Source organism: Zalophus californianus, chromosome 6, assembly GCF_009762305.2.
Source record: "Zalophus californianus isolate mZalCal1 chromosome 6, mZalCal1.pri.v2, whole genome shotgun sequence".
Taxonomy (NCBI): Eukaryota; Metazoa; Chordata; class Mammalia; order Carnivora; family Otariidae; genus Zalophus; species Zalophus californianus.
The window spans coordinates 102,406,979-102,419,462 of record NC_045600.1 but is presented as its reverse complement, the minus strand read 5'-3'; the positions used below and the strand labels follow the sequence as shown (position 1 = coordinate 102,419,462).

At 35.6% G+C, this 12,484-nt stretch overlaps 1 protein-coding gene and 1 pseudogene across 6 annotated transcripts in view; one reads left to right on the top strand and one right to left on the bottom strand.

Moving 5' to 3' along the window:
- VPS13C (vacuolar protein sorting 13 homolog C) overlaps positions 1-12,484 on the top strand; it is a 182,293-nt gene that overhangs the window by 66,295 nt on the left and 103,514 nt on the right. For all 6 annotated transcript variants that reach the window (XR_003516050.1, XM_027572704.2, XM_027572703.2 and 3 more), the window contains 7 exons: positions 294-372; positions 1,428-1,567; positions 4,491-4,644; positions 7,842-7,921; positions 9,533-9,592; positions 10,928-11,087; positions 11,832-11,948. Coding sequence is in view for 5 of the 6 variants with exons in the window: in XM_027572704.2 (XP_027428505.1) it covers positions 294-372; positions 1,428-1,567; positions 4,491-4,644; positions 7,842-7,921; positions 9,533-9,592; positions 10,928-11,087; positions 11,832-11,948 (790 nt within the window). In the remaining variant the exon portion in view is untranslated. The remainder of the gene's footprint in view (positions 1-293; positions 373-1,427; positions 1,568-4,490; positions 4,645-7,841; positions 7,922-9,532; positions 9,593-10,927; positions 11,088-11,831; positions 11,949-12,484) is intronic.
- LOC113910458 lies at positions 6,233-7,371 on the bottom strand (annotated as a pseudogene).

The window sequence follows — 12,484 nt, the reverse complement described above, 5'->3', positions numbered from 1 at the left end:
TATTGTCAGAGACACCAACTAATTGACACACAACTAAATGATAAGTAAACGTCTACTAGAGTAGTACACAGTCTGCCCTTATAAATACAGGTGGTAGTCTTAATAGTTAGTAAACACTAGCCAACCATTAGTTGATTGCATAAAGTCCTTTTTTGGAAGATTTGTGTATTGTGGGTGTGTGTGTCTTTCCATCTCTCTCTAGCCTCTATTACTTTTTCAGTATTTTTCTCATTTAAGTACATTTGATCCTGCTAAATCAGTATGTTAAGAAAACTTCTTGTATTCTTTTCTAGGTATCCTCAATTCCTATTATTTCAGATAGGACAAGGGACCTACTTGATACTTCACTGTTGCTAGATGGAGTAGAATCAGGTAAGGAAAGTAAATGTTCTTTATTAAGCCAAGCCTGTATATATTTGTATATAGAGATAAAATTTTCAGAAAATAAAGGAATTTTGAAAGTATTAAAGCAATTCACTGGTTTTAGTTCTAGTTGTTCTAGAACACATGTTCTAGTTATTCTAACCAACTGTGTCATTTTGAGTCACTTTTTTTTGGTTTTGTTTAAATTCAAGTTAGTTAACATAGAGTGTATTATTAATTTGGGGTAGAATTTAGTGATTCATCAAGACAGTATGGTACTGGCACAAAAACAGATAATATAGATCAATGGAACAGAATAGAGAACGCAGAAATGGAGTCACATTTTTTTTAAGCCCAGTTTCTTCATTTGAATGAAAGGATTTTTTTTTCTTTTTAAAGATTTTATTTGTTTGAGAGAGAGAGAGAGAGAGAGAGCACAAGCTGGGGGAGGGAGAGGGAGAAGCAGACTCCCCTACTGAGCAAGGAGCCCAACATGGGGCTCAATCCCAGGACCCCAGCATCACAAGCTGACCTGAAGGCAGACGCTTAACTGACTTAGCCACCCAGGTGCCCCGAAAGAATTTTTGTGATTGCCAGTGCATAAGAGTCTAAACAAGCTACTTTTTCTTTTTTGCCCCAATTTCTACCTGATCTGATCTTTTTTTCTAGCTCTAGCCTAACTGATCGTGTTTAATTTTGAAGTAGAGTGTAAGCTTCATGAGGACAAGGATCATGTCTGCCCTGTTTACTTTAGTATCCTTAATGTCTGGTACAGACTGATATATGATGATGGATGATGCCCAACAGTTATTTATATTGAATATTGAATTAGTGAACTGAAGTGAAAAACAGAACTATTGAAGAAAAAAATAATAGGGTAGTTTGGTCTTGATATATCATTATCACATGCCAGGTTGAGTTACTTGGTGGGTTTCGAAAAACATAACTGTATTCTGATTCTAAATATGAAGATTATATCTAATAAATGAATTTTACTTTTGAGAGATTTGAGTGTTTCATGCAGTTTTCAGTGGACATTCAAGTCAAATGAATGTGTTCTTTAGAGTCTGATGATGAATATTTTGATGCTGAAGATGGAGATACACAGACTGGTAAAAGTGTGAGAAGTTCAGTACTAAAAAAAGTTGCAGAGGCCCCAAATGAGGAGCTCATTAATCTTTTACTAAAGTTTGAAATTAAAGAGGTATGTATTTTTGTTTTGTCCATAAGTAAATATATTGTTGTCATCACTATCCTTGTAAACTATCTCATGCTAGATTCAAATATTAAGTATATTAAAAATATACTCTTTCTTCCCTACTTCCTAACACACATACACAGTTCCAAGAAAATGAAATGTTATTTTGTAAAAACTGATATGAGAGTGATCTATACTGTATCTAATCTATTCTGGGAAAGCTCAAGATACGTAGAGTGATTTTTTTTTTTAGAGAGAGCATGCCAGCGGGGTTTGTCGGGGTGGGGAGGGAGAAGAGAGAGAGAGAGAACCAAGCCTGAGGCAGGGCTTGATCTCACGACTCTGAGACCATGACCTTGAGCCAAAATCAAGAGTTGGACACTTAACTGACTGAGCCACCCAGGCGCCCTCAGAGTAATCCTTTTATTTTTTATTTTTTTATTATGTTCAATTAGCCACTGTATAGTACATCATTAGTTTTTGATATAGCATTCAGTGATTCTTTTAAAGTAAAAGATCATGTCATTTCTCTGCTCACAACCGTCTGTTGGCCTCCATCTTGATTAGAGTAAAGGGTTAAGTCCTTCCCATGGCCTGCTAGGCCTTACATGGCATACAGGTCACCCCATATGACTTCTTTAGATTCATCTTCAGTTCTCTTCTGCCTTGCTCACTCTGCTCCAGTCATATTTCATTATCCCTTCAGTAAATATTCATCAAGTGTCAACATGGAGTGCATTGTTTTAGATACTGACCTTATAGCAGCGAGCACAAAGTTCTTGCCTTATGGAGCTTACACTTGCCTTTTGTTCTTCCTTATATATACCAAAGCACATTCTTTGTGCTTGCTGGGGTATTTTTTTTTTGTTGACTTTTTTTTGCCTGGAACACTCTTTTTCTGTATGACTTGATTCTTTACTTCTATTAGATACTTGCTCAAGTGCCATCTTACTGGAAAGTCCTGACCACCCAATAAAGGGAACCTTCACTTTTCCCCACTCTTCTTAGAATATAAGCTCCATCAGGACAAGGACCTTGTCTGTCCTGGTCACTTTGATGTTCCTAGCGGCTGGCATGGCCTTGTACATGGTAGATGATGCCCAATAAATATTTTATTGAATATTGAATGAATAAACTAAAATGATAAACAATGATAATCAGAATCATCTAAGAAAAAATAGTATTGTTTTTCCCAACTTGACTTCTTTTGCCATTTTGAGGTTTTAAATGTTGCTATAGTGAAATATATTAAATTTTTTCTTTATATCTTAGTGTATGTTTAGAAAATTCTCCTTGATTACAAAAATATTTACCCACACTTTAATATATTATTTTATGATTTCATTGCTTTCACTTAAATCATTGATTTATCTGAAATTTACTTTTGTATAACAACTCTGTACTGAATATCTTGTTATACTATCTTATTGTTTCTATTTTTCAGTTGACACTCCTAGTTTTTCTTAAGTATATATCACTGCCAACAATGTTATTTTTGCTTTTTTTCAGTATTTACATTGTTCTGGTTATTATTGCTACCTAACAGGTTATTCCAAAACATGATAGCTCAAAACAACTGTTTTATTTTGCTCAGAGTATTATGGGTTAGGAATTGTGGAAGGGCCCAGCTTAGCAATTTTTTTTAAAGATATTTATTTATTTGAGAGAGGGAGAGAGAGAGAGTGAGCACTTGTGGGGGCCAGAGGGGCATAGGGGAGGGAGAAGCTGACTCCCCGCTGAGCAGGGAGCCCAACACAGGACTTGCTCCCAGGACCCTGAGATCATGACCTGAGCCAAAGGCTTAACCCACTGGGCCACCCAGGTGCCTCCCAGCTTAGTAATTGTTGTGTATAGTTTTTCATGTGGTTGCAGTCTGATTTGCTGGAGCTACAGTGACCTGAAGCTTCAGAGGGCCTCAGAAGTGTCTGTCTCATGAGGCTGGCACTTAATACTGGCTGTTGGCTGGGACCTCAGCTGGGACTGTTTGAAATGCTTACTCATGGCCTCCTGAACATGGCAGTCTCTGGGCAGTTGAACTTTTTACATGGCAGCTAGCTTTCCCTCAGTATGCATTCCCAGGTGGAAATTTTATGGGTCTTTTTTATCATTGGAAGTTATTATTGTGTTGCTTCCTCTGTAGCCTGTTGAATGAAGTAGTCACAAGCCTGTTGAAATTCAAAGATGGTAGACAAAGATCTCTATCTCTTGATGGAATATCAAAGAACTTTCATGTTTTAAAAATTGCCACATGGGGCGCCTGGGTGGCTCAGTCATTAAGCGTCTGCCTTCGGCTCAGGTCATGATGCCAGGGTGCTGGGATCGAGCCCAGCATCGGGCTTCCTGCTCAGCGGGAAGCCTGCTTCTCCCTCTCCCACTCCCCTGCTTGTGTTCCCTCTCTCGCTGTGTCTCTCTCTGCCAAATAAATAAAATCTTAAAAAAAAATTGCCACATAAATATTTTGTATTTGATTGACTAAATATACTGGTTGTCATATCCAGAATAAATTTAAATAATACTGTAATAGTGAATAGCCTGTCTTACTTTTTACTTTAATGGGAATGCTGCTTTTTTTTTTATCAACACACGATTTAAACATGATGATAGGTTTAAACATGATAGAGTTAAACATCTAAACATGATAGGTTTAAGAAAAACATATTAAGTAAGAATCCATACATTCCTGTTTCTACTAAATTAAAAAAGTAAATCAATAATTGATGTAAAATTATATCATGATTTTTATATAGATGTATTCTGAATAATAGAATTTAAGGTGATAATTTCCAGTCATAGTAAATAACTTTATGGTAGTAAGAAAGTATGAGCAAAGTTTCTTTTATTCTCATGATGATATGTATGAAGAAAAATTTTGTTTTTAAGCATGATTCTAAAATTCATCAAGCCTTTATTGTCTGTCCTGATCTTTTAGGTGGTTTTGGAATTTACCGAACAACAGAAAGAAGAAGATACAATTCTGGTATTTAATGTTACTCATTTAGGAACAGAGGCTACAATGAGAACATTTGATATAACTGTGGTATCTTATTTAAAGAAAATCAGCTTGGATTACCATGAAATTCAAGGTAATAGTCGTAAAAATAGAAATAATCGTTAATAAATATAATATCACTTTGAGTATCTAAAACACCTATGTATATAATAATATAATAAATAATAGCTAGCACCTGTTTTAAGAATTTTATAAATAATAACTCATTTAACCCTTATGACAATGTTATTATCTCCAATTTACATATGAAGAAACTAAGGCATAAATTTAATATAATTTATCCAGGGTCATACTGCTGGTTAGTGGCTAAACCATGATTAAAACCGATTAAAACCCTGGAAGTCTGGGTTTGTATTCTTAACTACTGTGATCTACTGTCTTAGAGAGTCCATATAAATCTCCTTTATATAGGGAATATTATTCCCATTTTACAAGAAAGGTTAAATAAGGAGGGATTAAGTGGCTTATTCAAGACCATGCATCTTAGGAATGGCAAAACCTAGTATTTATCTCTGATCTTGTAATATTAAAGTCTTTGTTCTTTCTATTAAATAGAATAGTAAACACTAGCCAACCATTAGTTGATTGTGTTTATATATCAGAAGCAGCACCAGGTTATAAAAACTTAGGATGGGGGATAAAATTCATTATTTTAGAAGCTCTTATGGTTTATTTCGGTGTACATCTTGTGTGCTAATTAAGTATTTGAGGAATGATGTAATGGGCGAATCTACAGTAATTACTTAATATTTGCCTAATATTTTCATCAAATACAAAGTCCTATTTTTGTTATTTTTTAATAGTTGAAACTAAAACACATCTCAGTTTAGAAGAAAAATGTTTTATATGTTAGTCAGTTTCTATAAGCACTATGTTTGGATGGAGTTTACATTACTGTCTTGAGGGGAAAATGTAAAAAATTTGCTAGGCTGTTTTTTCCTTTAGGGAAGGTTATGACCTTGACGCTGAAGTGAAAATTCTGAGATTTCTCAGGAGCAGGAGTTATAGAACTGCAAATAATAAAATGGTGTGTAAATATCTTCTTCCACAGCTTTTTGAGTCAGTTCCTTGGTATGTCTATGCGAAGGATATAGAGGATATCTAGTAGTGTACCTGTAGTTTTTAAACTAAAAGAAATTTAGCAATTCCCCTCCCTTAGAAAATACTTTATTTTCTAATAAGCCTTCTCTCAGCCTAAACAAAGGAAAATTATGTAAATTTCTTTAATATGAATGAAATATTCTTAGAATTTTATAGCTTAATAAGGTATTACATATTTTTCTTTCTTTTTTTTTTTTTAATTCTGTAATTTTTTATTTTACCACTACCACAATTTACAGGGCAATATAGCTGATGTAATGAAAAGACAAAGACAAAGACAAAGCTCCAACAGATGAAAGACCTCAGGAATGTACATGTAACTGACACTACATTGCATTAATCAGTAGCTGCACTTTTTGCACACTGTGGCTATGACAGTCCTGAACAAGAAGGGTTTCCTGTTTAAGCTGCAGTAACTTTTCTGACTATGGATCATCGTTCCTTCTGTGGCAGATTTTTACAGTTCCTCTAATGCAGTTGGAACAACTGTCTCAAAGTAACCTGCAGCTTTCCTGACCACTCCTTGCTGTCTCTCCTGCCAAGAACTGTAGCCCTTTTCTTCTGAATTTTTTTTAGAACCATCTGCTACCATATCCACCACTTCCACCACCAGATCCATAACCACCACCATAGGGACTGCCCGAGCTGCTTCCACCAAAACTGCCCCCCTTCGTGGGTCCATAATTTGATTGCTGTTGTCCACTATAATTTCCAAAATCATTACAGTTCCCACCACCACCGTAGTTACCTCCAAAATTTCCTCCTTCATTGTAACCATCGTATCCTCCACCACCACCTCCATATCCGCCTCCTTGGTTTCCATATCCTGGTCCACCACCACCATCGCCTCCTCTACTACTATATCCAGGACCACCACCGTAGTTGCCACCATCACCTCCAAATCCATTATATCCACCCTGAGCCCCTCCATAACTACCTCTGCTGCCACCACTTCCACCACCATAGCCGCCTCTTCCACCAAAGTTTCCACCACGGCCAAAGTTACCACCACCTCCAAAGTTTCCTCCATGACCCATGAAGTTGCCAGATCCACCTCCACGACCTCTTTGTGATCCAGCAGACTGCATTTCTTGTTTAGAAAGGGCTTTTTTCACTTCACAGTTATGCCCATTAATAGTGTGGTATTTCTGAACAACAGTTTTATCAACTGTATCATGATCATCAAAAGTTACAAAAGCAAATCCTCTCTTTTTTCTACTCTGCCTGTCTTCCATAACTTCTATGGTTTCAATCTTGCCATACTTTTCAAAGTAGTCTCTCAAATTATATTCTTCTGTATCTTCTTTAGTACCACCAACAAAAATGTTCTTCACTGTTAGGTGGGCACCAGGCTTTACAGAATCCTCTCTAGAAACAGCTTTGGTTCCACTACATGCCCATCAACCCTGTGTGGTTGGGTGCACATTGCTGCATCCACCTCTTCAACACAAGAGTAAGTCACAGAACCAAAACCCCTGGAACATTTTGTTTGGGGGTCTCTCATCACCATACAATCTGTAAGTGTACCCCATTTTTGAAAATGTTCTCTTAAACTATCATCTGTAGTTTCAAAGCTCAAACCACCAATAAACAGTTTTCTTAACTGCTCTGTTTCCTTTGGATCATGGCCCTCCTCCCCCCGGTGGCGGCAACGGCCGGAGTCGGGCTGGGGGCGACCGGGCGGTGGTTTTACCTCCATTTTGAGACCGGACTCACCTCTTCCAACTCGAGTTCAATATGGGCCCTGGTATTACATATTTTTCTGGTTCAGTCTTGTTATATAGTTGAGAAAACTAAAGTTGAGTATCTCCTAGTAAGGGTAGAGATGAACTAGAGTTAATTTTGCTTAATTCTTAATTAACTTGTCTTTCTCCTGCCGTATAAATGCACATATGTCCTTAAAAATATCTAGGGAAGTATTGATTATTTTTGAACACAGATGTAAAATCAAATGAAAATAAATATGCATGTTTTTAAGTAAGTTGGATGCTAAAGGTAAGATCAATATTTAGATTGGTTTATTTATTCACCAGTGCGTGAAAATATGTGCAGTCTTTTTAAAGCTTAATTAGCAACATTTTTTTTAAAAAGAAAAAGACATACAGAAAATTCCAATCTTAAAAAAAGAGCAATTTATTTGAAACACTTTTTTCTTCTTCTTTAATCTAGGATCCAGAAAGAAGCCCCTTCACTTGATTAGCTCTTCTGATAAACCTGGATTAGATCTCTTAAAAGTAGAATATGTTAAGGTAAGGGCCATAAAATGTTTACAAATTTATTGTATACTCTAAACTGTCGTCTGGAAGGAAAAAGATGATTAGTAGAAAAAGCAGATTAGTAAATGCTCCAGATGTTTGTCATAGGTTTTAATCACAGGGATATCCACTGTTTCTTTTTCCATTTTCATGTTACACTTTCTCTTTCACTTAAGTACAAGACTAGGACCATTAAGAAGCCACAAGCCCTCTGTCCCCAAAGATGGAAGCTTCGGATGACATAGAATGCACTCCTATCTGTTGGGGCATATTCACCTGCCTATATTCATTGTATGTGTAGATGATATTTGGCTGAGTATCCTTCATCTAAAGGAATAAAGTCAGATTTGATTGGGTGCAGAAGAGAACTGCCAGGATTGGGAAGGGACTTAAAAAGATATCATATGAGAAATGCTGAAGGAAGTAATGGTATTTAGCTTCATTCAGGATTAGTTGATTTGTTTAATCATTCAACAACTATTTATTGAATGTCTTTGTCAGGTTCTATTAGGCACTTGGGATACAGAGATGAAAAACATTCCCTGTTTTCAAGGAAATTATGGACTTGTAGGAAGATAGACAAGTAGATAAAAATTAAAATATGTGGTTGATTCTCTCACAAAGAAGAGTATAAAGTTTTATTGCATTAAAGAGGCAGAGATGGGGAGTCTGGGTGGCTCAGTTGGCTAAGCATCTGTCTTCGGCTCAGGTCATGATCTCAGGGTCCTAGGATTGAGCCCCGCATCTGGCTCCCTGCTCAGCGGGTAGTCTGCTTCTCCCTCACCCTCTGCTTCCCCTCCCCCTGCTCATGCTCTCTCTCTCTCAAATAAATATAATCTTTTTTTTTAAAGATTTTGTTTATTCATGAGAGACAGAGAGAGAGAGAGAGAGAGAGAGTGAGAGAGAGAGGCAGAGGGAGAAGTAGGCTCCCAAGGAGCAGGGAGCCCAATGTGAGATTCGATCCCAGGACCCTGGGATCATGACCTGAGCCGAAGGCAGACACTTAACTATCTGAGCCACCCAGGCACCCTCAAATAAATATAATCTTAAAAAAAAAAAAGAGGCAGAGAAACTGGCCTAGCCAGAAGGCTTCTCACAAGAGGTAAAACTGAATTTACTGTGGATGTTCCCAAGAGACAGAACTTGAACCAATAGATAATTATGATGGGAGATAGATTTTTGACTTAGTATGAAGACCTAATTAAATCAAATTTCTCTAAAGATTAAATTTGTAAGAAAATGAGATTTCTTTCACTGGAGTGAACCTAAAATAGACTTCCCAAAGATATAAAGGGATTCAAGGATTGGGTGATGGATGGGCTAGATGACCTTTAAGCCTTCCAGCCTTCAGAGTTTATAATTCTGGTCTCTAGCTGTAGTTTCCACCTACATAGTCTTCCATATTTGGAGAGGAGAACAAATTTGCACGACTGTAATAAATAAATAATTTGGCTATACATTTAAAATAATGACAATAAAATTAATTATATAATATACATAAAATTACAGTTCTGAATAATATAAAAAATAAGCTAAAGATCATAATAAGTGATTTATTTACTTTGGTCTTAAATCCTTCTTTAGAACTTTTGTTCTTTTTTTTAGGCTGATAAGAATGGACCTAGTTTTCAAACCACATTTGAAAAAACTGAACAAACACTTAAGGTAAGAAATTTAGTTTAAAGAATGTATCTTATTTGAAAATAACTTACTGTGGAAGGCTCCAGTCCTTTGAGGAATAATGACTGGGTAATTTGATGAAATTATCAAGAACCAATAAAAGTTATAAATTAATCTCATAGATACCAACCATGCTCTATATCATTTAGTATCATAGAGCTGGTGTTTTAACCTACTGTAGCACATCCTAATTATTTCTTATAAAGGGAATGCTATAGATGACAGAACTTTGATTTACAAAGAAACAGCAGGATTTTAAACAAATCATACAATATACTGCTGTTTAATGCAGGGCTGAGAAAGTGTGAAATACAAGGAGAGATGTTGAATATTTCTGGAGCCACATTAAGGTAGTCACACGGAGGAAGAGGAAACAAAAAGTAGTTGTGGGTTACATTAAAAAGATAATCAGAGATAGGAATTTTAGGTTACACTTTTGAGAGATGGGAGAATCTGTTGAATATTGTGAACCCTCCTTTTTATAGTTTTTTATATCCACTTAGTGCTTTGAGGCAATAAAAGGAAATTCTTTTTTTTTTTTTTTTTTAGATTTTATTTATTAGAGAGACAGAGTGAGAGAGAGCATGAGAGGAGAGAGGGTCAGAGGGAGAAGCAGACTCCCCACTGAGCAGGGAGCCCAAAAGGAAATTCTTTTATAGAAGCAAAGATTTTTTTTAAAAATTTTCATTTGCTATTAGAAAATCACATATTCCTGAAAGCAATTTTTGTTGGTGTCTTAGCTTTCTTGGGTCACTGTTTTAAAAAATGTAACTTATTTTTCTAAAAGATTTATTATCTATCTATCTATCTATCTATTTAAATGATAAGACTATTATTACGGTTTTAGACAATCATTTAGTAACTGAGAATTCACTTATAATTGTACTTTTTGTATTTAAATCTCATGAATATCACATTTGAAATTATTTCTTGACCTACTATTAACACATGGTGATTTTGGAGTTTTATGATCTGACTTATATGTTTTATGTAATCATAATAAAGAGTCCATTGAAGATCCAAAAACATGATGGATATTGGGATGGTCATGACAAGCAGATTATAGGCTCCATGTTAATTATGCTTGGGAAATGGAATAATTAGGTTACTTTGATATTCATAGGAACTCTCAATGTGTGTGTGATTTACTCTCTATATATTTCCTGTTTAAGGAGTCTAGGCTATGAATCTTGATCTCTCTCTTCCTTCCAAGCTGTGAAAGCAGTGATGTAGGCCTAGCTAGAAGCCTTTCAGGTCCATCGTGGAGATTATGGGTATAATTGGCCTGAAAAATAAATTTTCTTTTTAAAAAATTTCTAGGTGGCTTTTTCATCTTTAAATCTGTTGCTGCAAACACAAGCTCTTCTGTCTTCTATTAATTACCTGACAACCATAATTCCATCCAATGACCAAAGAAGTGATTCCAAAGAAGTGCAAATTTCAGATGAGAAGCAACAAAAAAATTCAGCTCTGCAGAAAGGTATGAAAAACACTTCATTTCTTGTTAACAAGCATGTTAGAATCTAGAGGAAAACAAGGAATCTTAGAGATCATTTAGTTCAGTCTTTTGTGTGCCATTTTCCCCACTTCTGTCCTTTTTTTCAAACAAAATCATATGTGGGTAACTGCTATATAAGGCAAAGGTAACTAATACTGTTGCTTTAAAAAAAAAATACCTGTTTTTGTTCTTTGATGGTGGTGGGGAATGCTTTCGGTGGATAATAGGGAAGAAAACCTATATTTACATTGAGTTCTTCCTCCCTTATCTGTGGCTCCTGAAGAGGCTCCACAGAGGGTTGGTCTTCCCTTCCATTTTACAAATAAGGAAGTAAGACCCAGAAACATGAGGATAGCAGTGTAGGGATAGCGTCTAGTTGAACAAGAGCCCAGATTTCAGATCAGGAAGAATTCAGTTTAAATCCTGCTTCTGCTACTTAAATTAAGTGACTGTAGGCACATTATTTAACTTCTCTGAGTTTCAGTGTCCTTATGTTATTTATTTTGTGTTTTTTTCTTGCTTTTAAATTATAAAAGTAACATATCTCAATATGAAAAATGCAAACTGTACAGAATATATAAAGCAAAAAAATTTTGAAATCTTTAAGAACTTGAGAATTTTATAATTTTTTAAAACAGAACTATGGGTCACTTAATCTAAGGAAGAAACCTTAATAGTTTGAATTACTAGAATTCCATGTGATAGAATGCTTTGTTTTATTTTTAGTGATTGTATCCTCTAAAGATAGGGATGTTATTGACTTCAGGCTGTTTGCCAAATTGAATGCTTTCTGTGTCACTGTTTGCGATGAGAAGAACAATATTGCTGAAATCAAGATTCAAGGTAAAAGTTTTCACACTGTTAAAAATTGTTTAAAAGATAGCTTTTTAAAAAAAATTTAAAAAATATATAAATGGAGGGCTCTGAGCTGTGAAAACTGGATAATTCTTTTCATGACATAATTGAACTGCATGTTTTCTTTGCTCTTTGGGCTGTAGCTGCTGGTCAGAATCTGACCATCAAATTGAATCACACATACTAGTATTTTGAATCTTTCTGAGAGTTGTCTTGGAGGTGAAAAGAGATACTGACGTCCACATGGGGATGCTGTTGATTAGCTGGTATAGATGTCAATCCAGAATTCAGGTTAAAGTCTATGAATATGCTTTCTATTGGTACAAATGCAAAACAACCTTATAATGAAGAGGAAAGCCTATGAGCCCATTATGTTCTTTTAGGCAAAAGCTGCTACGACTAATCTGATTCTGTCTTTACCAGCTCATTGTGATCCGATAAATGTAAAGAATATACTTAATGAAATTCTTGAATAACTAAAAACCCCCTCAAATTATGTGTGTTTTTGTTGTTGTTCTTTCCAA